The 26,840-nt window shown below is 44.5% G+C and overlaps 2 protein-coding genes across 2 annotated transcripts in view; both read left to right on the top strand.

Moving 5' to 3' along the window:
• The window catches only part of LOC145348326 (fatty-acid amide hydrolase 1-like), a 64,683-nt gene extending 55,463 nt beyond the window's left edge, over positions 1–9,220 (top strand). The window contains exon 16 of the mRNA XM_080196530.1: positions 8,904–9,220. Coding sequence (XP_080052656.1) covers positions 8,904–9,116 — 213 coding nt within the window. The 3' untranslated portion in view covers positions 9,117–9,220. The remainder of the gene's footprint in view (positions 1–8,903) is intronic.
• Positions 9,221–24,858: 15,638 nt separating this feature from the next.
• The window catches only part of faah (fatty acid amide hydrolase), a 67,189-nt gene continuing 65,207 nt past the window's right edge, over positions 24,859–26,840 (top strand). The window contains exon 1 of the mRNA XM_080195336.1: positions 24,859–25,128. Coding sequence (XP_080051462.1) covers positions 24,913–25,128 — 216 coding nt within the window. The 5' untranslated portion in view covers positions 24,859–24,912. The remainder of the gene's footprint in view (positions 25,129–26,840) is intronic.

Genomic DNA, 26,840 nt, shown 5'->3' with positions numbered 1-26,840 from the left:
GGTGCTATATGTGCACTAGGGTGGATTACCTAGAGCTGAGATAAGAACTTGGTCTGACTGGAAGACATTGTAAGGGAGAACAGGTGAAGGAAACAAGCAGCATAGTTTTGATGACCTCCAAAACGAAAGGTTTCAGACCAGGTTGTGACTCCTATGTGGACGCATCGACTACTGGTTTTGTACTTTTGGCAGATTGTAGCAATGAATCATTGATAACTACAACAAAAGTTGTGGAAGCTGGAAATCTGAAATACAAATGGAAAAATCCACCTTGATCCAGAATCTTGGGTCTCCTCTTGCTGCTGCTGGTAAAAGGATTGGTGCAAGCAACAGGGTGGAGAATAGATTGAGGGGGCTCTGGAGTTCAGAACTCCACAGAGATTTAAAAACAAACATTAAAATCTAACCTATCTCTATTTGTGGCCTCCAAAGATGAGTGACTAATTTTGTGAAGTGATCTTTCAAAAAGTATCAGGCGCCTAAGTAACATATTTAAGAGGCTTTCATCTGTTTTGAGGCATCTAAATAAAGAGGCTCCACAAATTTGGTTTGTAAAATCCAGCAGGTTGTCTCCCTGCCATATACCCACCCAACTACTTGCTTTTATACGAAGGGTTTGACATAGGGTGGGAGGGGGGTGGAGGTCAGATTAGATGACCTGCCCACCATTGGGATCAAATAATGGCCACTTAAGAGCCTCATTTCTTCCCCATCAATGTTTTACCCATAACAGGGAGGCCATGCGAGATGTCTGGCAACTTTAACTGCAGGGATTGCTGTTGGCCAATAGGGGGAGGTGAGTTGTTCTTGGTGACCTATTGAAGGCAACCCCCCAACTGCCCCCCGCCACCCTCCCCACCCGCTGCCCCAAGTCCCCTTTTACTTCTGGCTTCTCCAACCTGCATCCCAATCATGCCCCTTTGCTGGGATCTGCCAGCCTGGCCCCAGTGATATCCAGACGTACCTCTGTGTCCAGGCTCCACTTTGTCAGCACTGCCTGTGGACCCCGCAGTGGCTACCGCTACTGCCTGGCACGACAGAGATGCTGACTATCCAATTGGTCAACTGCTGTCTAAGTTGGGGCTTGCTCCTGAGATTGGGGCAGTCGCCTAGCCTTAAAGTAATTAACTCTATTCACGGTATTAAGTTATTGTGGGACAGCTGTCAAGATCATGGGGGAGGGGCTAACTACTAACATTTTAACTGGGTGGGGCCAGTAACCTGTAAAAGCCAGCCAAAGGAATAGAGTCACAGTCATAGAGTCAAAGAGGTTTCCAGCATGGAAACAGGCCCTTTGGCCCAACTTGCCTATGCACCCTTTTTTTAAAACTCCTAAGCTAGTCCCAACTGCCCGCATTTGGCGCATATCCCTCTATACCCATCTTACCTATGTAACTGTCTAAATACTTTTTAAAAGACAAAATTGTACCTGCCTCCACTACTACCTCTGGCAGCTTGTTTCAGACACTCACCACCCTCAGTGTGAAAAAAGTGCCCCTCTGGACACTTTTGTATCTCTCCCCTCTCACCTTAAACCTATGCCGTCTAGTTTTAGACTCTCCTACTTTTGGGAAAAGATATTGACTATCTAACTGATCCATACCCTCATTATTTTATAGACCTCTAGAAGATTGCCCCTCAGCTTCCTACACTCTCGAGAAAAAAGTCCCAGTTTATCCAACCTCTTCTTATAACTCAAACCATCAAGTTCCTGTAGCATCCTAGTAAATCTTTTCTGCACTCTTTCGAGTTTAATAACATCCTTTCATCAAGAGGGTGATCAGAGCTGTACACAATACTCCAAGTGTGGCCTTACCAATGTCTTGTACAACTTCAACAAGACATCCCAACTTCTGTATTCAATGATCTGACCAATGAAACCAAGCATGCTGAATGTCTTCTTCACCATTCTGTCCACTTGTGACTCCACTTTCAATGAGCTATGAATCTGTACCCCTAGATCTCTTTGTTCTGTAATTCTCCCCAGTGCCCTACGATTAACTGAGTAAGTCTTGCCCAGGTTCAATCGACCAAAATGCATCACCTTGCAATCATCTGAAATAAACTCCATCTACCATTCATTAGCCCACTGGCCCAATTGATCAAGATCTCATTGCAATCCGAGATAACCTTCTTCACTGTCCACTATGCCACCAATCTTGATGTCATCTGCAAACTTACTAACCATGCCTCCTATATTCTTATCCAAATCATTAATATAAATGACAAAAAAAAGCAGACCCAGCACTGACCCCTGAGACACACCACTGGTCACAAGCAACCAGTTTGAAAAACAACCTTCTACAACCACTCTCTGGCTTCTGTCATCAAGCCACTTTTGTACCCAGTTAGCTACCTCACCCTGGATCCAGTGAGATTTAAACTTATGCAAACCATGTGGTACGTTGTCAAAGTCCATGTATACAATGTCAACTGCAATGCCCTCATCAAATAATAATAGGAGGGATTATTATTTAAAAGGCGAAAAACTGCAGTATGCTACAGTGCAGAGCGACCTGGGGGTCCTTGTGCACGAATCGCAAAAACCCAGTCTTCAGGTGCAGCAGGTGATCAAGAAGGCGAATGGAATGCTGGCCTTTATAGCGAGGGGGATAGAATATAAAAGCAAGGAGGTCTTGCTGCAACTGTATAGGGCACTGGTGAGGCCGCAACTGGAGTACTGTGTGCAGTTTTGGCCACCGCATTTGCGGAAGGATATATTGGCCTTGGAGGGAGTGCAGAGAAGGTTCACTAGACTGATACCGGAGACGAGGGGTTTAGCCTATGAGGAGAGATTGAATAGACTGGGTCTGGACTCGTTGGAGCTTAGAAGGCTGATGGGGGATCTTATAGAGGCATATATAAGATAATGAAGGGGATAGATAAGGTAGAGGTAGAGAGATTCTTCCCGCTTAGAAAGGATAGCAGAACTAAAGGGCACAGCCTTAAAATAATGGGGGGCAGTTTAGATCGGAGTTGAGGAGGAACTTCTTCACTCAAAGGGTGGTGAGTCTCTGGAATTCTCTGCCCATTGAAGTGGTGGAGGCTACCTCGCTGAATATATTTAAGTCACGGGTAGATAGATTTCTGATAGACAAGGGAATTAAGGGTTATGGGGAGAAAGCAGGAAAGTGGAACTGATCCACTTCAGATCAGCCATGATCTTATTGAATGGCGGGACAGGCTTGAAGGGCTAGATGGCCTACTCCTGCTCCTATTTCTTATGTTCTTATGTTTTTATTAAATTTGTGAGACATGATTTTCTACTCACAAAGCCAAGCTGACTGTCCCTAATCAGTCCTTGCATCTCAAAATGCCTGTAGATCCTGTCTCTCAAAATACTTTCCAACAACTTATCCACTACAGATGTGAGGCTCACTGGCCTGTAGTTCCCAAGCTTTTCCCTGCAGCCCTTTTTAAACAAAGGCACAACATTTGCCACCCTCCAGTCTTCAGGCATCTCACCTGTGGCTGTCGATGATTCAAATAGCTCTGCTAGGGGACCCGCAATTTCCTCCCTAGCCTCCCACAATGTTCTGGGATACATTTCATCAGGTCCCAGGGATTTATTTACCTTGATGCGCTTCAAAACTTCCAGCACTCCCTTCTCTGTTAAATGTGCATTTCTCAGGATATCACTATTTATTTTCCCAAGTTCCTTAACATCCATGTTTTTCTCAACAGTAAATACTATGAGAAATATCTCTTGTGCATCCGCACATAGATGATCTTGTTGATCCTTAAGAGGCCCTGCTCTCTCTCTAGTTACTCTTTTGGTCATTATGCATTTGTAGTGTTGTAGTGGAGAATTCCTTGTTTTCCGAGCTGTGATAGTAAATCTAAACAAAGTTTGCTTTGCAAAAACAACTAGCTTTTATTATCACAAAACTGCATGCAGTATATAGCAGAGTCTTGGAGACAGAGAGCAGTCCCTACAAACTGCTGATTCTATACCAGGACCACGCCAGCTACAAGAATCAGTTCCATAGTTATACCTTTTTCTTATCAGTGTACACATTCAATTAGTAATACAAGCAGTAATACATCATCAATTGTATTAGCATCCGGTGACCTCCGAGACCCCTCTGTCTCATCAATAATATCATTATCTTGTCCTTTGAAGGAACAGAAAGGTTCCGTGATCCCTGACCATATCTTGTTTTCTGATGTAATAGAAGGTTCTGTGACTCTGACCTTCTCTCGCCTCACCCCTCCAGCCCTAAGAGTCAGCTTTATCAGGTCTTGACCTTCTCTGATATTCGTCATATCTTGGGTTATTCAGAGTCAGTTTTACAGGGGTTTGGCACTTTGGAATAGCTTGGTCAGCTCTCCTTTATACCAATTACTTGACCATTTTTCCCATCATGCCACAGCTTCATTTGTACACTATCACAGTAGAAGCTCTTTGGATTCTCCTTTGCCTTATCTGCCAAAACAATCTCGTGCCATGTTTTTGCCCTCCTAATTTCTCTCTTAACTCTACTCCTACACCCTTTATACTCTTCAAGGGATTCACTTGACCCCAGCTGCCTGTGCATGTTATGTGCCTTTTTCTTCTTCTTGACCAGGGCCTCAATATCCTGAGTCATTCAGGGTTCTCTACTTCTACCAGCCTTGCCCTTTACTGTGAGAGGAATGTGCTTACCCTGAACCCTGGTTAACAACTTTTGAAAGCCTCCCACCTACCAGACATCCCGTTGCCTTCTCACAAATTCCCACAATCAACTGTTGAAAATTCCTGCCTGATACCATCAAAATTGGCCTTGCCTTAATTTAGAATTTTAACTTTTGGGCCAGACCTATCATTTCCATAGCTATCTTAAAACAAATAGGATTATGAGTCACTGGGCAACACGTCAGCTCAGTGACTATCACTGTCAGCTGTACAGTTACAGTGACCCGGGTCGGATCTCTGGCTTGGATCAATGTCTGTGGGGGTTTGCACATTCTCCCCGTGCTTGCATGGGTTTTCTCTGGGTGCTCTGGTTTCCCTCCCACATCCCAAAAACATGCTTTTTAGGCTAACTGGTGTCAATAAATTGTCCTTGAATTGGATCTCCCTTAATCTGGCGTACATATAATTCCCTAAATTTGCACCCCCTTTATTGTGGAGTTCCACTAGAGGTAGACAAAAACGTCAATGATCGAAGAAAGACTTGAATAAGGCACTCACTGAGTGTTAAAATGGCAGGCACGGGCTTGTTTCCTGTGCTGCACTGTTCTTTGTTTGGTCCCAAAGTGATCCTTCACTAACACATCTGTCATCTGCTCTTCCTTATTTCCCAAGAGGAGGTCAAGTTTTGCCCCTTCGCTAGTCGGGCCATTCACATGCTAAATGAGAAATTCCTCCTGAATACACTCAACAAATTTCTCATCCAACCCTCTAATACTGTGGCTGCCCCAGTCAATGTTGGGAAAGTTAAAATCTCTGACTATTAGTACCCTATTTTTCTTGGAGCTATCTGTAATCCCCTTACACATTTGCTCCTTAGTTCCCCACTGAGTATTTGGGGGTACAACCCTATCAAAGTGATTTCCCCCTCATTTCTCAGTTCTACCCATATAGACTCAATGGCTTGACCCCTTAGATAGGGTAAACAGTTGAGAGCCTTTTTCTTCTGATGGTGATGGCTAGCACGAGGGGACATAGATTTAAATTGAGGGGTAATAGGTATAGGACAGATGTCAGAGGCAGGTTCTTTACTCAGAGAGTAGTAAGGGTGTGGAGTGCCCTGCCTGCAACAGTAGTAGACTCACCAACATTAAGGGCATATAAATGGTCATTGGATAAACATATGGATGATATTGGAATAGTATAGGTTAGATGGGCTTTAGATTGGTTGTCACAGGTTGGCGCAACATCGAGGGCCGAAGAGCCTGTATTTTGCTGTAATGTCCTATGTTCTATATCCCTTCTCAGTACTGCTGTTTTCCCTGATCAATAGTGTAATGCCCCGTCCTCTCTTACCTCCTGTTCTATCTTTCCATTTGCATCTGTACCTTGGAACATTGAGCTGCCAGTCCATGTTTCAGTAATAGCCATAATATTCCAATGCCACGTACCCACCCATGCCCTGAGTTCATCTGCCTTGCCCGTCAGACCTCTTGCAGTGAAATAAATGCAGTTTAATCTGGACTTCCCTTGCTGTCTGTCTTGCTTTTGCCTGATCTGTTTGGTACTAGGATCACTGACACTGCCTTTACTACTTAATGTGCTCTTTTTAACTTCTGTGCTGTCCTCAACCTTCTCTTCTGTCCCCCTACTGCTTTGGATCCCACCCCCCTGCCAAAGCAGTTTAAACCTTCCCCAGTGGCTCTAGCAAATCTCCCCGCCAGAACGTTAGTCCTCCAGGATTGTTAGTAGTTGAAGTGAGTAGGATAGATTTATTTGTGGGGAGGTAGGTAAACACATGAAAGAGAAAGGAACAGGCTATACTGATAGCGTTAGATTAAGAATATGGGACGAGGCTCATATGGAGCATAAACATGTTATGAACCACTTGGCCTGCCTGGTCTGTTTTTCTGCTTTACACTTCATGTAATGCACGTAAATATTTAGTTCTAACAGTATTGTGATAAATGGATTTTGCTGCATTAGTTTTGCCTTAAACGTTGCTTGGGGGAGCGCGTTGGAAGGTAGGTCTGCTGAGGAGCAGTGGAGGATCTTTAAGGAGATCTTTCTTGGTGCTCAGCAGAAATTTATTCCCATGGTTAAAAAGGACCGTAGGAGGACAGGTAATAAGCCGTGGATAACGAAGGAGGTGAAGGAAAGTGTTAAATTGAAAGCGGAGGCTTTTAGAGTAGCTAAGAGTAGTGGGCGAGAAGAGGATTGGGAGAGGTTTAAATGTCAACAAAGATTGACAAAGAAGTTGATAAAGAAGGGTAGGAGAAACTATGAAGCTAGGCTAGCGCTTAATATAAGGAAGGATAGCAAGAATTTTTATAAATATATAAAAAGGAAGAGGCTGGCTAGGGTGAACGTTGGACCCTTAGAGGATGAGAGGGGGGACTTAGTGGTAGGGGATGGGGAAATGGCTGAGGTCTTGAATAACTTTTTTGTTTCAGTCTTCACGGAGGAGGACGTGAATAATTTGCCGGGTGTTAGCAATGGAAAGGTGGTAGGACTGGAGGGTCTCAATGACATTATTGTTACTAGAGAGGCGGTGCTCGACAGACTGGAGGGACTGATTGTGGACAAGTCCCCAGGATCGGATGGAATGCATCCAAGGGTTCTGAAAGAAATGGCGGAGGTGATAGTGGATGCCTTGGTGGTTATTTTCCAAACGTCGCTGGATTCCGGGGAAGTGCCGGAAGATTGAAAAATGGCTAATGTTACGCCGTTGTTTAAGAAGGGTGGCAGGCAAAAGGCAGGGAATTATAGGCCGGTTAGTTTAACGTCTGTTGTAGGTAAAATGTTAGAATCCGTCATCAAGGAGGAAATAGCGAGGCATCTTGAGGGCAATTGCTTGATAGAGCAGACGCAGCACGGTTTCGTTAAGGGGAAGTCGTGTCTGACAAATTTATTGGAGTTCTATGAGGATGTGTCTAGGGCGGTGGATAGAGGAGAGCCGGTGGATGTGGTCTTTCTTGATTTTCAGAAGGCGTTTGACAAGGTACCTCACAAGAGGTTATTGCAGAAGGTAAGGGGGCATGGAGTTGGGGGTAGGGTGTTAGCATGGATAGAGGATTGGTTGTCAAATAGGAGGCAGAGAGTGGGGGTTAATGGGTGCTATTCGGATTGGCGGTTGGTGACTAGTGGAGTGCCCCAGGGGTCGGTGCTGGGGCCTCAGCTATTTACCATTTATATAGATGACCTGGAGGAGGGAACCGAGTGTATGGTGTCGAAATTTGCTGATGACACCAAGATTGGTGGAAAGGCAAATTGCATGGAGGGTGTGGAGAGTCTGCAGAAGGATCTAGATAGGCTGGGCGAATGGGCCAGGAACTGGCAAATGGAATTTAATGTTGGCAAGTGCGAGGTGGTCCACTTTGGTAGGAATAATGGTAGGAAGGACTATTACTTACGTGCTGAAAAACTGCAGCAGGCGACGGTGCAGAGGGACCTCGGGGTCCTTGTGCATGAGTCGCAAAAACCCAGCTTGCAGGCGCAGCAGGTGGTCAGGAAGGCGAATGGGATGCTGGCCTTCATAGTGAGGGGGATTGAATATAAAAGTAGGGAGGTCTTGCTGCAGCTGTATAGGGCATTGGTGAGGCCGCAGCTGGAGTACTGTGTGCAGTTTTGGTCGCCGCACTTACGCAAGGATATTTTGGCCTTGGAGGGAGTGCAGAGGAGGTTTACTAGGCTGACACTGGAGTTGAGGGGGTTGAGCTCTGAGGAGAGGCTGAATAAACTAGGCTTGTACTCGTTAGAGTTTAGAAGAATGAGGGGAGATCTCATTGAGACATATAAGATGATGAATGGGATGGATAGGATAGAGGTGGAGAGACTCTTCCCGCTCAGAAAGGACAGTAGGACTAGGGGGCACAGCCTCAAGATAAAGGGGGGGCGGTTTAGAACGGAGTTGAGGAGGAACTTCTTCACTCAAAGGGTGGTGAATCTCTGGAATTCTCTGCCTGTTGAAGTGGTGGATGCTGCCTCGCTAAATATTTTTAAGACGCGGGTTGATGGGTTTTTGATAAGAGAGGGGATTAAGGGTTATGGGGAGAGGGCGGGAATGTGGAACTGAGCCACGACAGATCGGCCATGATCTTATTGAATGGCGGGGCAGGCTCAAGGGGCTAGATGGCCTACTCATGCTCCTATTTCTTATGTTCTTATGTTCTTATGTTGCACCTACTGGCATCAATTAAATCAAATGAAAATGTGACTGGAGAGTTTTAACACCTGACATCAGAAATCTCCTTCTCCAAGTGCTAATGTTTTTGATTTTCTTGTGTTTCAGGCGGTGTCAGGTGGTATTGGGCTTCCTTTAGCCGTGCAGTGTGTGGCCTTACCCTGGCAAGATGAGCTCTGTCTTTGTTTCATGAGGGAGGTGGAAAAACTTGTCAAAAATAAGACAGGAATTAAGGAGAATCTGGAAAAGAGTTGCCCAAATGTTCATTCCTCAGGTGCTAAGTTACTTGAGAGCAAATATTATTCTGATGACAGTTTCTAAAATTAAGTCATTCTATGTCAATGAGCTCGATTGGCAATTGTGTTTATAATTACAGAGCAATACATTGCTTTTATGGCTATTTTACAAGCAGTAGAGGGAGTAATGATCTCCTGCCAGTGATCTTTGCAGCTCTGTGCAGTCAGTTTTCTGGATGACATTTTCAATTTTCAACATTTAAACAAATAATTCTCAAAACCTGAGCAGAAATATACAGAATAAAAATAGATGTGCAAGTTGATTGCTAATCTTTGTGGCTGTTGCTTCTTCAACATGTTAGTGATAGGGTTGCTAAATAATTCAAGAGTGTGACATGCAACTTGCATTTCCAGCAATGTGAAAGGTACCTTTTAAAAATAGCCTGTGTAAGGTTACTGAGATATAGACAAGCTCATTGCTCAAGGAAGAACTTTCATTTGTATAACACCTTTCTTGATCTCAGGTGCTTTGAATACAATTAATTACTCTACTGATGCATTGTATTTCAGCTTGTATTTGCAGGAACCACAGTTGGCAATTTTTGCACAGCAAGGTTTCACAAAGAGCAAGAGATGTTCAAAAAGGGACAAATAATGGGTTGAGGCCAGATAGAAGTCCCCTGCTCTACTTTCAATACTGCTATGAGACCTTCTGGGGGGGATTTTATGGTCTGCTCCTGCCTGCTATGATCCCGTGGTGGGTGGGATGGTAAAATTCTGTCCTCTTTGACTATCTGAGCGGTAGATGGGATTTTTTTTATCTTGCCCATCTGAAAAATGGTATCATCAGGCATGTAGCATTGCCTCGGTACTGCACTTGCATGTCAAACTAGATTATGCACTCAAATCTTTGGAATGGGACCTGAATTGACAATTTTCTGATTCGGATGTAAATGTGCTACTTTGGAACTGACATCTAAAGAGTTAATACTCTTTATTTGTATAGTATTGTTACTGTGTGAGAGAGCTTGTATTCCCACTGATATGAAAGGTAAGTGGAAGCACAAAAATAGTTTTAAAATTTCAAAAGTGAAACACTTTTGTTGGCACAACTTGTGCAATATTATGACTTTGTAATCTATTTGTTACAAAGTGCTTTGGGATAGATCAAAGATCAAAGGTAGTAAATTGGATTAGACACTGGCTCAATGGAAGAAGCCAGAGAGTGGTTGTGGAGGATTGCTTCTCTGAGTGGAGGCCTGCGACTCGTGGAGTGCCTCAGGGATCAGTGTTGGGTCCATTATTGTTTGTCATCTATATCAATGATCTGGATGATAATGTGGTAAATTGGATCAGCAAATTTGCTGATGATACAAAGATTGGAGGTGTAGTGGACAGTGAGGAAGATTTTCAAAGCTTGCAGAGAGACTTGGACCAACTAGAAAAATGGGCTGAAAAATGGCAAATGGAATTTAACGCAGACAAGTGTGAGGTATTGCACTTTGGAAGGACAAACCAAAATAGAACGTACAGGATAAATGGTAGGACTCTGAAGAGTGCAGTTGAACAGAGGGATCTGGGAATACAGGTACAGAATTCCCTAAAAGTGGTGTCACTGGTGGATAGGGTCTTAAAGAGTGCTTTTGGTACAAAGGCCTTTATAAATCGGGGTATTGAGTATAAAAGTTGGAGTGTTATGGTAAGGTTGTATAAGGCATTGGTGAGGCCGAATTTAGAGTATTGTGTACAGTTTTGGTCACCTATTTACAGGAAGGACGTAAATAAGGTTGAAAGAGTGCAGAGAAGGTTCACAAGGATGTTGCTGGGACTTGAGAAGCTGAGTTACAGAAACAGATTGAATAGATTAGGACGTTATTCCCTGGAGCGTAGAGGAATGAGGGGAGATTTGATAGAGGTGTACAAGATTTTGATGGGTGTAGATAGAGTAGGGTATAGAATAGCAAGCAGGCTTTTTCCACTGAGGCTAGAGGAGAAAAAAAACAAGAGGGCATGTGTTAAGGGTGAAAGGAGAAAAGTTTAAAGGGAATATTAGGGGGGATTCTTCATGCAGAGAGTGGCAGGAGTGTGGAATGAGCTGCCGGATAAAATGGTAAATGCGGGGTCACTTTTAACATTTAAGATAAACTTGGATGGGTTCATGGATGAGAGGGGTGTGGAGGGATATGGTTCAAGTGCAGGTCAGTCAGACTAGGCAAAAAATGGCTTGGCACAAACAGGAAGGGCCAAAAGGCCTGTTTCTGAGCTGTAATTTTCTATGGTTCTATCTCATATGGTGTTACATAGATAGAAGTTTGTTTCTTAATTATTTGTACACAGTTGGGGAGTCAGGATTAGACAAGATACTGGGAGGTGAGTTCTGCCGGGGAAGTAAAGAACAAGTCAGTGTAACAAAGGGGGATTAGATGTGTGATAGTTGGTTCAATGGTGACCATTGCCAATGATAATATGAAACTGGGGATTAAAGAAAATCAATTATGGGATGTAGACATCTCTGAACAAGCCAGCGTTTGTTGCCCATCCCTGATTTCTCTTGAGAAAGTTGGAGGGTAGATGGGGGACAGTTCCAAAACTCCTCTGGTGACCAGCAGTGGTAGATAGGCCTGAGCATTACACATAAGGCCAAGACAAAGAAAACATATTAGGCTTAACAAAGGCCAAGGCAAGAGATCAAACTCGGCAGGTTATGTTGGCATAATTTCCCATGACAAAATATTGGCCTAAGCTTTTCCAATTTAAATGTTGACATAGAACATTGATTTTAAATGGAAAGGAAGCATATCTGCATCGTGGAAAGAGATTTGTAAGAGCACTTCCTGGAAACTGTGATGGTAATGTGTCAAAAATAAAAATCTCAGTTGCTTGTTTGTAAGAATGATCATTTTCTTAACTTCTCAGTGGAAAGTCTGAAAAATAAATAACTGTTTAACCATTTAGAACTGAGCACAACATATAAAACTTCCATTTGTTTTAATTTCATTTGTCAATACCTGCACAATGCTGTAAAGAACTTGAGTGCAATGATTTGGGAATATTATCAAAATTGGAATTTATGTTTTACATTGAGGAGTTTTACTGGGAAATCAGAAACATACATAAATAGATGCAGAAAGGGAATGGATGACTGCCAGACATAGCAGAAGCAATAGGCAGGTAGTGCAGGGGTCACCTAGATCCATCTCCCTCTCTAACAGGTTTTCCATTTTGGATACTGGTGGAGAAGATAGTTCCTCAGGGCATTGCAGCAAGAGCCAGGACCATGGCACAGTGGGGAGAAAAAAAAGAGTGGGAGAGCAATATGATAGGGAATTCTGTCATGAGGTATGTTTCTGTGACATCAGGATGGTATATTACCTCTCTGGTGCCTGGCTTAAGGATGTCACTGAGGACATTCTAAAAGGGGAAGAAGGTTGTTCTCCAAATTGGTACAATGACGTAGGTAAGAAGAGGGGTGAGGTCCTGAAAGCCAAATATAGGCGGCGAGGAATAAATTGGGAAGCAGGACGTCAAAGATAGCAATCTCATTATTACTCCCAATACCATGTACTAGCAAGATCAGGAATCGAAGAATAATTCAGATTAATGGGTGTCTGGAAAGATGATTGACAGCATTGGACAATGGCTAGCATTGCCCCTCTAGATCCTTTTGCATCCCTCCCCTCTCACTTTAAACCTATGCCCTCCAGTTTTAGACTCCCCTAGCTTTGGGAAACGATGTTGACTATCTAGCTGATCTATGCCCCTCATATTTTATTAACCTCTATAAGATCACCCCTCAGCTTTCTACACTCCAGAGGAAAAATGTCCCAGTCTATTCAGCCTCTCTTTATAACTCAAACCATCAAGTCCTAGTAGCATCCTAGTAAATCTTTTCTGCACTTTTTCTAGTTTAATAATATGCTTTCTATAATAGGGTGACCAGAACTGTGCACAAGTGTGGCCTTACCAATGTCTTGTACAACTTCAACAAGGCACCCTAACTTGTGTATTCAAACTTCTGACCAATGAAAACCAAGCATGCTAAACACCTTCTTTGTCACTTTGTCCAACTGTGAGTTCACTTTCAAGGAGCTATGAACATGTACCCCTACATCTCTTTGTTCTATAATCCTCCCAAGTACCCCACCATTAACTGAGTAAGTCCTGCCCTGCTTCAATCTACCAAAAATGCATCACTTTGCATTTATCTAAATTAAACGCCATCTGTCATTCATCAGCCCGTGGCCCAATTGATGAAGATCCTATTGCAATCCTAGATAACCTTCTTCACTGTCCATTATGCCTTGGTGTCATCTGCAAACTTACTAATCATGCCCTCTAAATACTTTTAAGTTTATTTATTTATTACTGTCACAAGTAAGGCTTACATTAACACTGCAATCAAGTTACTGTGAAATTCCCATAGCCACCACAGTCCGGCACCTGTTCGGGTCAACGCATCTAACCAGCACGTCTTTCAAAATGTAGGAGGAAACCAGAGCACATGGAGGAAACCCACACAGACACAGGGAGAACATGCAAACTCCACACAAAAGTGACCCAAGTCGGGAATCGAACCGTATCCCTGGCACTATGAAGCAGTAGTTCTAACCACTGTGCTACTGTGCCATACCTCATTGTCATCCAAATTCTCATCCAAATCATTAATATAAATGAAAAATAACAGTGGACCCAACACTGATCCCTGAGGCACACTGCTGGTCACCAGTCTCCAGTTTGAAAAACAACCCTCGACAACCACCCTTTGGCTTCTGTCATCGAGTCAGCTTTGTATCTAGGGTGGCTGGCTTCCGTGAGATTTAACCTTATGCAACAACCTAACATGCGGTTACCTTGTCAAAGGCTTTTTAGAATTGTTGTAGAAAAAAACAACTGCACTACCCCCATCTACCTTCTTGGTTACCCCTTCAAAAAATTAAAAACTAGTCAAAAAACTTTAAAAAGTGATACCAGCAATTTCAACTGCACTGGCCAATCATGAATAGCCCATGTCCTTTACCTCTCTGCCATATCATCCTTATTCTAATTGCACAAAATAATCAGTGCAATTGCCAATTGAACCTTATCATAAATTCAGTAACAAGAACAGAATAGGCTGGAAAAGCTCAGCAGGTCGAACAGCATTTGTGGCAAAAGAACAGAGCTAATGTTTTGAGTCTGAATGACCCTTCAAATCTTGTGCATTTCCTTTGTATTTATTTATTAGTGTCACAAATAGGCTTACATTAACGCTGCAATGAAGTTACTCTGAAAATCCCCTAGTTGCCACAATCCAGCGCCTGTTTGGGTACACTGAGGGTGAATTTAGCATGGCCATTGCACTTAGCCAGCACATCTTTTGGATGGTGGGGGGAAAACTGGAGCAGCCAGAGGAAACCATACAAACTCAGGGAGAATTTGCAGGCTCCATACTGACAAGTGAGGAATCAAACCTCGGCCCAATGTGAGGCAGCAGTATTAACCACTGTGCTACTGCAGCATCTGTCTGCTACAAAGAACAAAGAACAAAAGAACAACCCAGCACGGGAAACAGGCCCTTCAGCCCAATGAGCCCGTGCTTAACAAAGCATTTTCCTACACCTACCTTGCCCCGTGTGTGTGCGAATGGTACCCCTATTGTAACCAGATTCAGGGGAGAATAGTTTAGGGACAATTTGGTACACCAATCAGCCTAAGAGCACATCTTTGGGGCGTGGGAGGAAACCGGAGCACCCGGAGGAAACCCACGCAACCACAGAGAGAATGCGCAAACTCCCACAGACACTGGCCCAAATCCATGTACCTGCACAGCTAGCAGTGATAGTCACTGAGCTGTTGTGGTGCCCATCTGCTGGTCCAGGTTTAAGCACACACCACGACGTGAAGTACTAGGCCACTCTCGAAACATCCGAGAGCAGCCCACGCACGACCCACCGTGTGCATGCCCCTCGTTTGACAACAAGGTGGATCGACACACCTGCAGATTAAAAGAGACAAAACATTAACATGTGGTATTACATTTCCAGTATTGTCCCGAGGCTCTGACCCTTTTTAAAACCGTCTCCTATAACCCTCCATCCCTGTTTCACTCATGTGCCTATCTAAGTAAACCTTAAACAAGCTGTTTGCACATTGCACCAATAATAAAGCAAATAATATCATTGTCTACCATGGTTACTTCATCTGATCTGGCAATCGGATGCAGAATTTATTCAAGGTGAATTTGACCAGGTGAAGGCAGCGGAATGGTGAAGGCGATTGGCTGTTGCAGGTAAGATTTGAATAGGCGCAGTCACTGGAACCAGAAGGTCATTTGTGGAGGAGCTGTTGTAAAGGGACAGTTAAACCCCAAACACTACTTCAGCGTTTCCCTCTAAGATCAAGTGTATAGTATTGACTGCGGCTGGAGGCAGCAGCATCAGTGACCCAGGCCATCTTCAAATTTATCTGGAGATCAAAGATGGATTGTGTCTGGAGGGAAGTGATGCACAAACTTCCAGAGAACGGAAGGAAAAACATTCTCAATACCGCCCTCATCCTGATGGCCACCTTTGTATGCGGCTGCATCAAGCTGTGTGTCGATCCTCAGTACACTAACAGCAAGTGCCACTAGTTTTTGAGGTTCTATCTGTCCCAAGTTTTGCGGAGGATGGGTCTGGCCACACTGCCGCAGAATGCTCCAATTGGTTGGACCATACCGCAGCATCCTGTCCTCTGTGGAAAAATTTTCCCGCAAACACACCTTTGACCACATGGCAATCAAGCAGTGACGAGCACGTAATGTCCTTGAGGCCCTGAGAGAAAAGGAGATGGCGGATCCTGTCGGATGGTTCCCTGTCAGTGTCATCTGGCAGAATGCCTCATCACCAGAACTCACAAACAAGCACCAAGATTTGGCTTGGCTGGTGGTGAGAAGGGCACTTCCTGTCAGATCCTTTATGTACACTCAAGGTCTCAACATCACCACACGTTGCCCTCGAAGTGGCTACGGGGGGTGATGAGACGGTTGCACGCCTCCTTGCAGAATGTGCTTTTGCAAAGAAGGTCTGGAGTGAGATACACTGGTATTTGTTGAGGTTCATTCTGAGCAGCTCGCTGACACAGGACTCTGTGCTCTATGGGCTGTTTCCAGGAATGCACACCAAGACAAATATTAACTGCTGCTGGAGGATCATCAACTCGGTGAAGGACGCGCTTTGGTCTGCCTGAAACTTGCTGATCCTCCAGCTGAAAGAATTGTCCTCGACCGAGTGTTGCAGACTGGCACATTCCAAGGTCAAGGACTACGTGCTGAAGGAATCACTCAAGCTTGGGGCAGCCGCCGAAAAGGCACAATGGGGAAAGTCCACACTGTAAAGCCTTTGAACAGAGGCAGACCGAGGGCCCAGTAACTGTAGAACACCCTTGGCCTGCGTAACTGTGTGCTAATCTGAAAAAGAACAGCACACAGTAAAATCTGAAGCATGTATATATTTTTAAGTTTTGAAATGTAATGAATGCAATGTTGAGTAAATAAGCATTGTATAGTATGGTAAAAATGATTTTTTTTGCACTGTTTGTAATTATTGAATATGTTGTTTTGCAATGGTTTATCTGAGAGTTTTTTTATGAATAAAGAATATTTTTGAAATAAAAACAAAATTGACATGTTGTGCTTTGCAAAGGCACATTCCACAAGGAGGTGTGCGACTGTCTCATCATCCCCGCAGCCTCTTCGAGGGCAGTGTGCGGTGGTTTTGAGACCTTGAGCACGCATAAAGGATCTGACAGGGAGTGCGCTTCTCACCATCAGCCAAGCCAGGTCTTGTTTGTGAGTTCTGGTGATGAGGCGTTCTGCCAGCTGACACTAAGTCTAGTCAGGGAACCATCCGACACGATCCGCCATCTGCTTTTCTCTCAGGGCCTCAAGGACGTTATGTGCTGACCACTACTTGATCGCCATGTAGTCAAAGGCCTGTTTGCAGAAAAATTTCTCCACGAAGATAAGGTGCTGTGGTGCGGTCCAACTACTTGGAGCATGTATCTAGTTTTACGTAATGAAATGTAAGGAAGGTAATGTCGTGTAAATAAGCATAGTATTGTACTGTTAAAATGATTTTTTTTGCACTGTTTGTAATTTTTGGATCTGTCAGTTTGCAATTGTTTACTTGAGAGCTTTTTTTATGAAGAAAGTATATTTTTGAAATTAAAAGTAACTGACATGCTGTACCTGGTTGAAGTCATTAGGTAACATTTTAGCTTCATTTGAAGCAATTTTTAAAAGCGGCATCTCGGCCTTTTGGCTAAGATGCAAATGAGATCAAGCCTTGGAGCTATGCCTACTCCAATCAGCTTGGATCATGTAGATCAAGACAGGAAGTGAAAACCCTGTTGGATCAGCTTGGACCAGGAATGTCTCAACTTGTTGAGACTCTGAATTGGACTTGATTTAATTGAATTGGAATAAAAACAAAAGAAAAAGCTGTTGGGAGGACCACAAGCAAGGGAAAGGTGAATTGAGATTTTTTCATCCTTTTACCCGTATAAGGGCAGTATGCAGTCAGAGAGGTGGTATGCTCTTCCTGCCAGATTTGGGAAGTTAGGGAGCAATCTAGTCTCCCTAACAACTTTGTTTGCAGGAAGTATGTCCCGTTGCAGCTCCTCACAGACCGCATTTTTCAGTTGGAGCAGCAGGTGGATGCACTGTAGAGCATCCAGGAGGCAGAGAGTGTGATAGATACTAGTTACAGGGAGGTTGTCATACCACAGGTTCAGTCAGATAGATGGGTGACTGCTAAGAGAGGCAGGCAGGTAGTGCAGGAGTCTCCTGTGCCTAATCCCCTTTCAAACAGGTATATCATTTTGGATACCATTGAGGGGGATAGCCTGTCAGGGGGAGATATCAGCAGCAGCCAGGCCAGTTGCACCACAGCTGCTTCCACTGTAGAGCAGGGTTGGGCAAAGAGCAAGTGAGCAGTAGCAATAGAGGACTTGTTAGTTAGAGGCACAGACAGGCGTTTCAGTGGCTGTGATTGAGACTCCAGAATGGTGTGTTGCCTTCCTGATGCTAGGGTCAAGGACATCTCTGAGAGGTTGCAGGGCATTCTTAAGCGGGAGAGTGAGCAGCCAGAGGTTGTTGTATGTATTGGTACCAATGACATAGGTAGGAAAAGGGATGAGGTCCTGAAGTGTGAATATAGAGAGTTAGGCAGAAGGCTAAAGTGCAGGACCTCGAAGGTAATAATTTCTGGACTACTACCAGTGCCAAGCGTTAGTGAGAGTAGGAACAGGAAGATTAGGCAGATGAATGCGTGGCTTGAGAGCTGGCGCAGGGGGCAGGGATTTGGATTTTTGGATCATTGGGATCTCTTCTGGGGAAGTGGTGACCTGTTTAAGAGGGGCGGGTTACACCTGAACTGGAGGGGGACTAATATCCTTGTGGGGAGATTTGCTAGAGCCACTTGGGAGGGTTTCAAATAGTTGGCAGGGGGATGTGATCCAAAGCAGTAGGGAGACAGAAGAGAAGGTTGAGGACAGCACAGAAGTTAAAGAGAGCACGTTAAGCAGTAAAGGCAGTGTCAGTAATCCTATTACTGGACAGATCAGGCAAAAGCAGAGCGGAGAGCAAGGGAAGTCCAGATTAAACTGCATTTATTTCAATGCAAAAGGCCTGACAGGCAAGGCAGATGAACTTGGGAGATGGATGGGCATGTGCGACTGGGATATTATAGCAATTACTGAAACATGGCTAATGGAGGGACAGGACTGGCAGCTCAATGTTCCAGAGTACAGATGCTATAGGAAAAAGAACAGGAGATAAGAGAGGAGAAGGAGTTACACTTTTGATTAAAACATCACTGCAGTACTGAGAGGGGATATATCCGAGGGTTCGGCCATTGAGTCTATATGGGTAGAACTGAAAAATAAGAAGGGGGAAATCACTTTGAAAGGGTTGTACTATAGCTGCACCCCTCACCCTCCCCCGCCCCCCCACCCCCCCCAACACACAAATAGCCAATGGGAAATTGAGGAGCAAATATGTAAGGAGATTACAGATAGCTCCAAGAAAAATAGGGTGGTAATAGTAGGAGATTTTAACTTTCCAAACATTGACTGGGACAGCCATAGTATTAGTGTGGTGGATGGAAAGAAATTTGTTGAATGTTTTCAGGAGAAATTTCTCATTCAGTTTGTGGATGGCCCGACTAGAGAGGGGGCAAAACTTGACCTCCTCTCGGGAAATGAGGAAGGGCAGGTGACAGAAGTGTTAGTGAGGGATCACTTTGGGGCCAATGACCCATAATTCTATTAGTTATAAGGTAGGTATGGAGAATGATAGGTCCAACCCAAAAAATAAAATTCTAAATTAGAGCAAGGCCAATTTTGATAGTTTCAGGCAGAATCTTTCAAAAATTAATTGGGAGTGTCTGTGTGAAGGCAAAGGGATATCTGGTAAGTGGGAGGCTTTCAAAAGTGCGTTAACCAGGGTTCAGGGTAAACACATTCCCCTTAGAGTGATGGTAGAAGTAGGGAGCTCTGGATGACTCGGGATATTGAGGCCCTGGTCAAGAAGAAGATGGAGGCACATGACATGCATGGAAAGTGGAGATCAAGGGAATCCCTTGAAGAGTATAGGGAGTGTAGGAGTATTGTTAAGAGAGAAATCAGGATGGCAAAAAGGGGACACGAGATTGTTTGGCAGATAAGGCAAAGGAGAATCCAAAGAACTTCTACAAATACATAAAGGGCAAAAGAGTAACAAGGGAGAGCGTAGAGCCTCTTAAGGATCAACAAAGTCATCTATGTGTGGATTCACAAGAGATGGGTGAGATCCTAAATGAATATTTCTCATCAGTATTTACTGTTGAGAAAAGCATGGATGTTAGGGAACTTGAGGAAATAAATAGTGATGTTTTGAGGAGTGTACATATTACAGAGAAGGAGGTGCTGGAAGTCTTAAAGCGTATCAAGGTAGACAAATCCCCGAGACCAGATGAAGTGTATCCTAGGATAATGTGGGAGGAGAGGGAGGAAATTGTGGGTCTCCTACTGGAGATATTAGAATCATCGATAGTCACAGGTGAGGCACCTGAAGATTGGACAGTGGCAAATGTTGTGCCTTCGTTTAAAAAGGGCTGCAGGGAAAAGCCTGGGAACTACAGGACATTGAGTCTCACATCTGTGGTGGATATGTTGTTGCAAGGTATTTTGAGAGACAGGAGCTACAGACATTTAAAGACGCTAAAACTGATTAGGGACAGTCAGCATGGCTTTGTGAGTGGAAAATCATGTCTTACAAATTTGATTTAGTTTTTTGAAGGGGTAACCAAGAAGGTAGATGAGGGCAGTGCAGCTGATATTGTCCACATGGACTCTGACAAGGCCTTCGACATGGTAGGTTGTTGCATAAGATTAAATCTCCCAGGATCCAGGGTGAGGTTGCTAAATGGATACAAAATTGGCTAGAGGGTGGTTGTAGATCATTGTTTTTCAAATTGGAGGTTTGTGACCAGCAGTGTGCCTCAGGGATCAGTGCTGGGTCCACAGTTATTTGTCATTTATATTAATGACTTGGATGAGAATATAGAAGCATGGTTAGTAAATTTGCAGATGACACCAAGGTTGGTGGCATAGTGGACACTGAAGAAGGTTATCTAGGATTTTTGACAGATAAGGCAAAGGAGAATCCAAAGAGCTTCTACACATACATAAAGGGCAAAAGAGTAACAAGGAAGAGAGTAGGGCCTCTTAAGGGTCAACAAGGTAATCTATGTGCGGATCCACAAGAGATGGGTGAGATCCTACTGAATATTTCTCATCAGTATTTACTGTTGAGAAAAGCATGGATGTTAGGGAACTTGGGGAATTAAATATTGATGATTGAGGAGCATACATATTACAGAGAAGGAGGTGCTGGAAGTCTTAAGGCACATCAAGGTAGATAAATCTGCAGGACCTGAAGAGGTATATCCCAGGACATTGTGGAGGCTAGGGAGGAAATTGCAGGTTTCCTAGCCGAGATATTTGAATCATCGATAGTCACGAGTGGGGTGCCTGAAGATTGGAGAGTGGCAAATATTGTACCTTTGTTTAAAAACGGCTGCAGGGAAAAGTCTGGGAACTGCAGGCCAGTTAGTCTCACATCTGTGGTGGGTAAATTGTTGGAAGGTACATTGAGAGATAGGGTCTACAGGCATTTAGAGATGCAAGTACTGATTAGGGACAGTCAGCATGGCTTTGTGAATGGAAAATCATGTCTCACAAATTAAATTGCATTTTTTGAAGGGGTAACCAAGAAGGCAGATGAGGGCAGTGCAGCTGATGTTGTCTACATGGACTTTAGCAAGGCCTTTGACAAGGTATTGCATGGTAGGTTGTTGCATAAAGTTAAATTTCCCGGGATCCAGGGCGAGGTATCTAAATGGATACAAAATTGGTTCTTGACAGAAGCCAGTGGTTGTAGAGAGTTGTTTTTCAAACTGGAGGCCTGTGACCAGCAGTGTGCCTCCGGGATCAGTGCTGGGCCCACTGTAATTTGTCATAATTATTAACGATTTGGATGAGAATGTAGGGAGCTTAGTTAGTAAGTTTGCAGATGACACCAAGATTGGAGGCATGGTGGACAGTGAGGAAGGTTATCTCGAATTGCAGCAGGATCTTGATCAATTGGGCCAGTGGCTGACGAATGGCAGATGGAGTTTAATTTAGACAAATGTGAAGTATTGCATTTTGGTAGATTGAACCAGGGCAGGACTTATTCAGTTAATGGTAGGGCGTTGGGGAGAGTTACAGAACAAAGAGATCTAGGGGTACATGTTCATAGCTCCTTGAAAGTGGAGTCACAGGTAGACAGAGTGGTGAAGATGGCATTCGCCAAGCTTGGTTTCATCGGTCAGAACATTGAATACAGGAGTTAGGATGTCTTGTTGAAGTTGTACAAGACATTGGTAAGGCCACACTTGGAATATTGTGAGCAATTCTGGTCACCCTATTGTAGAAAGGATATTATTAAACTAGAAAGAGTGCAGAAAAGATTTACTAGGATGTTACCGGGACTTGATGGATTGAGTTGCAAGGGGACGCTGAATAGACTGGGACTTTTTTCTTGGAAGCATAGGAGGCTGAGGGGTGACCTTACAGAGACCTATAAAATAATGAGGGGCATATACAAGGTAGATAGTCAATATCTTTTCCCAAAGGTAGGGGAATCTAAAACTAGAGGACATAGGTTTAAGGTGAAAGTGGAGAGATAGAAAAGTTTCCAGAAGGGCAATTTTTTCATGCAGAGGGTGGTGAGGGTCTGGGACAAACTGCCAGAGGTAGTAATAGAGACAAATACAATTTTACCTTTTAAAATGCATTTAGTTACATGGGTACAATGGGTACAGAGGGATATGGACCAAATGTGGGCAATTGGGATTAGCTTAGGTGTTTTAAAAAAAATAAGGGCGGCATGGACAGCTTGGGCCGAAGGGCCTGTTTCCATGCTGTAAAGATCTATGACTCTATGATTGCAACAGGATCTTGATCAATTGGGCCAATGGGCTGACAAATGGCAGATGGAAGTTAATTTAGATAAATGCGAGGTGATGCATTTTGGTAGATTGAACCAGGGCAGGACTTACTAAGTTAATGGTAGGGTGTTGGGGAGTGTTACAGAACTAAGAGATCTAGGGTTACATGTTCATAGCTCCTTGAAAGTGGAGTCACAGGTGGACAGAATGGTGAAGAAGGCATTCAGCATGCTTGGTTTAATTGGTCAGAGCATTGAATACAAGAGCATTGAATATAAGAACATAAGAAATAGGAGCAGGGGTAGGCCACCTAGCCCTTCGAGCCTGCCCTGCCATTCAATAAGATCATGGCTGATCTGAAGTGGATCAGTTCCACTTTCCCGCTTTCTCCCCATAACCCTTAATTCCCCTGTCCATCAAAAACCTATCTACCTGTGACTTAAATATATTTAGCGAGGTAGCCTCCACCACTTCAATGGGCAGAGAATTCCAGAGATTCACCACCCTTTGAGTGAAGAAGTTCCTCCTCAACTCTGATCTAAACGGCAACCCCCCCCACTTATCTTGAGGCTGTGCCCTCTAATCCTGCTATCCTTTCTAAGCAGGAAGAATCTCTCTACCTCTACCCTATCCATCCCCTTCATTATCTTATATGTCTCTATAAGATCCCCCCTCATCCTTCTAAACTCCAATGAGTACAGACCCAGTCTATTTAGTCTCTCTTCATAGTCCAACCCACTCATCTGCGGAGTTGGAATGTCTTGTTGAAGTTGTACCAGATATTGGTAAGGCCACACTTGGAACACAGTTCTGGTCACCTATTATAGAAACGATATTATTAAACTAGAAAGAGTGCAGAAAAGATTTACTAGGATGCTACTGGGACTTGATGGTTTGAGTTATAAGGAGAGGTTGGATAAACTGGGACCTTTTTCTCTGAAGCGTAGAAGGCTGAGAGGTGATCTTATAGAGGCCTATAAAATAATGAAGGGCATAGATCAGTTAGATAGTCAATATCTTTTCCCAAAGGTAGGGGAGTCGAAAACTCAACGGCATAGGTAAGAGTCCAACGATGTTAGGTTGATTGGCCATGCTAAAATTGCCCCTTAGTGTCCTGAGATGTGCAGGTTAGAGGGATTAGCGGGTAAATATGTAAGGATCTGGGTGTAGGGCCTGGGTGGGATTGTGGTTGGTGCAAACTCGGTGGGCCAAATGGCCTCTTTCTGCACTGTAGGGTTTCTATGATTCTATGAAAGGTAAGAGATACAGAAGTGTCCAGAGGGGCATTCTTTTCACACAGGGGGTGGTGACCATCTGGAACAAGCTGCCAGAGGTAGTAGAAGGGGGTACAATTTTGTCTTTTAAAAAGTTAAATGGGTAAGATGGGCATAAAGAGATATGGGCCAAATGCATAAGAACATAAGAACATAAGAAATAGGAGCAGGAGTAGGCCATCTAGCCCTTCGAGCCTGCCCCGCCATTCAATAAGATCATGGCTGATCTGTCGCTGCTCAGTTCCACATTCCCGCCCTCTCCCCATAACCCTTAATCCCCTCTCTTATCAAGAACCCATCAACCCGCTTCTTAAAAATATTTAGCGAGGTAGCCTCCACCACTTCAACGGGCAGAGAATTCCAGAGATTCACCACCCTTTGAGTGAAGAAGTTCCTCCTCAACTCCGTTCTAAACCGCCTCCCCTTTATCTTGAGGCTGTGCCCCCTAGTCCTACTGTCTTTTTTGAGCGGGAAGAGTCTCTCCACCTCTATCCTATCCATCCCATTCATCATCTTATACGTCTCAATGAGATCTCCCCTCATTCTTCTAAACTCTAACGAGTACAAGCCTAGTTTATTCAGCCTCTCCTCATAGCTCAATCCCCTCAACTCCGGTATTAGCCTAGTAAACCTCCTCTGCACTCCCTCCAGGGCCAAAATATCCTTGCGTAGACGCGGCGCCCAAAACTGCACACAGTACTCCAGCTGCGGCCTCACCAATGCCCTATACAGCTGCAGCAAGACCTCCCTACTTTTATATTCAATCCCCCTCGCTATGAAGGCCAGCATCCCATTCGCCTTCCTGACCACCTGCTGCACCTGCAAGCTGGGTTTTTGCGACTCATGCACAAATGCAGGCAATTGGGACTAGTTTTGAGGTTGAAAAAAGGGTCCGAAGGGCCTGTTTCTTTGCTGTAAACCTCTATGACTCTATGACCAAGGGTGTATATATGACCGCCTTCTGCTGTCAGTCTGACAGGGCGCACTGGAGAAGATTCGCACTGCGATTGGATGATCACAATCCATTTCTGGTGGGATTCCACGTCGGGCTTTAAGAGCAGTCCTGGCTGGACATAGGTGCTTGATAGTTGTGTCTGAGCTGGTGTGAAGGGAAGCGATGCCAGACATGATCCGTTGGCTGGGGACTGAATTGGCGCTGCTACCCAAACTGTACCAGGCAGTCGCCGGTTTAATTTGCGGCACGGTCGTGTTGTTTAAGCTGAGGGGATGGTTGGAAAGAAGGAGCTGTGTTGCGGAGCAGGAAAAGGCTCGAGCAAACAGGGAGAAAGCGCTGAGTGCGATGGAGAGAGCTGTGCTGGCGTTTAAAGAGTCGGTAAGCCTGGATTTGTCCGAGGACTGGATTACCGAGGTTTACTGCAGAGAACAAATACAGTGTTGTTGTACAGAATAAAATCAGAAACCGCTAACCTTAACCCATCGCATGGGGTATTAGATTGTGAGCCTTCAATCAGTGAGCGGAGAAATAGAAGCGGATGTGTCTCTGTAATCTTCCTGCTATGATTCTGGTGATACATTCTCACCCGCTTTACTGACTGGGAGCTGCTGTCTGACTGTAGCAGTTTCCAGGTCAATCTTGACTTTGTGGCCTGGGGTAAATGTGTGACTGTCAGCAGCCCAGTGAATCAGTGATATTTGGAAAGATATTACAGTTGGGCGAGGTGTAAAATGGGCTGCCGACTCGCATGTTTTTTTTTAACAATAAATCAGACATTTATCGCGCGAATTCTGTTATTTGCTCTAATTTCCTGTATTTCCGCGACTTGCCGCTAGTTCCTACCTGCATTTGAAGGCCCACTTTCAACGTTAGAATGAGAAAGGGGGACTGGGGTTAACATTGTGGGTGGAGGATCGTAGTCATGATGTGGATGTGCCGGCGTTGGACTGGGGTAAACACAGTAAAAAGTCTGACAACACCAGGTTTTAGTCCAACCGATTTATTTGATAAATTTTACTATTAAACTATTGAGTTTACTATCAAATAAATCGGTTAGACTGAAACCTGGTGTTGTCAGACTTTTTACGGTGGAGGATCGCACAGCTCAAGGATCGGCTCTGGGGGCAGTGGTACCAGCCTCGCGTTTGAGAATACGGGGAATATGTCTGTCTGTGTCTGCCTGTGTGTGTATGTCTGCCTGCCTGTGAGTCTGTGTGCGTATGTCTGCCTGCCTGTGAGTCTGTGTGTGTATGTGTGCAGAAGGTCAGGGGGCATGGAGTTGGGGGTAGGGTGTTAGCGTGGATAGAGGACTGGTTGTCAAATAGGAGGCAGAGAGTGGGGGTCAACGGGTGCTATTCGGATTGGAGGTTGGTGACTAGTGGAGTGCCCCAGGGGTCGGTGCTGGGGCCTCAGCTATTTACTTTTTATATAGATGATCTGGAGGAGGGAACCGAGTGTATGGTGTCGAAATTTGCTGATGACATCAAGATTGGGGGAAAGGCAAATTGTGCGGAGGGTGTGGAGAGTCTGCAGAAGGATCTAGATAGGCTGGGTGAATGGGCCAGGAACTGGCAAATGGAATTTAATGTTGGCAAGTGTGAGGTGGTACACTTTGGTGGGAATAATGATAGGAAGGATTATTACTTAGGTGGAGAAAAACTGCAGCAGGCGACGGTGCAGAGGGACCTCGGGGTCCTTGTGCATGAGTTGCAAAAACCCAGCTTGCAGGTACAGCAGGTGGTCAGGAAGGCAAATGGGATGCTGGCCTTCATAGCGAGGGGGATTGAATATAAAAGTAGGGAGGTCTTGCTGCGGCTGTATAGGGCATTGGTGAGACCGCAGCTGGAGTACTGTGTGCAGTTTTGGGCGCCGTACTTACGCAAGGATATTTTGGCCTTGGAGGGAGTGCAGAGGAGGTTTACTAGGCTGATGCCGGAGTTGAGGGGGTTGAGCTATGAGGAGAGGCTGAATAAACTAGGCTTGTACTCGTTAGAGTTTAGAAGAATGAGGGGAGATCCCATTGAGACGTATAAGATGATGAATGGGATGGACAGGATAGAGGTGGACAGGCTCTTCCCTCTCAGAAAGGA

This window comes from Carcharhinus amblyrhynchos, chromosome 9, assembly GCF_965287045.1.
Source record: "Carcharhinus amblyrhynchos chromosome 9, sCarAmb.v2.hapA, whole genome shotgun sequence".
In the NCBI taxonomy this organism is placed as follows: domain Eukaryota; kingdom Metazoa; phylum Chordata; class Chondrichthyes; order Carcharhiniformes; family Carcharhinidae; genus Carcharhinus; species Carcharhinus amblyrhynchos.
The sequence above is the reverse complement of the archived record's forward strand: the minus strand, read 5'-3'. Positions and strand labels throughout refer to the sequence as shown.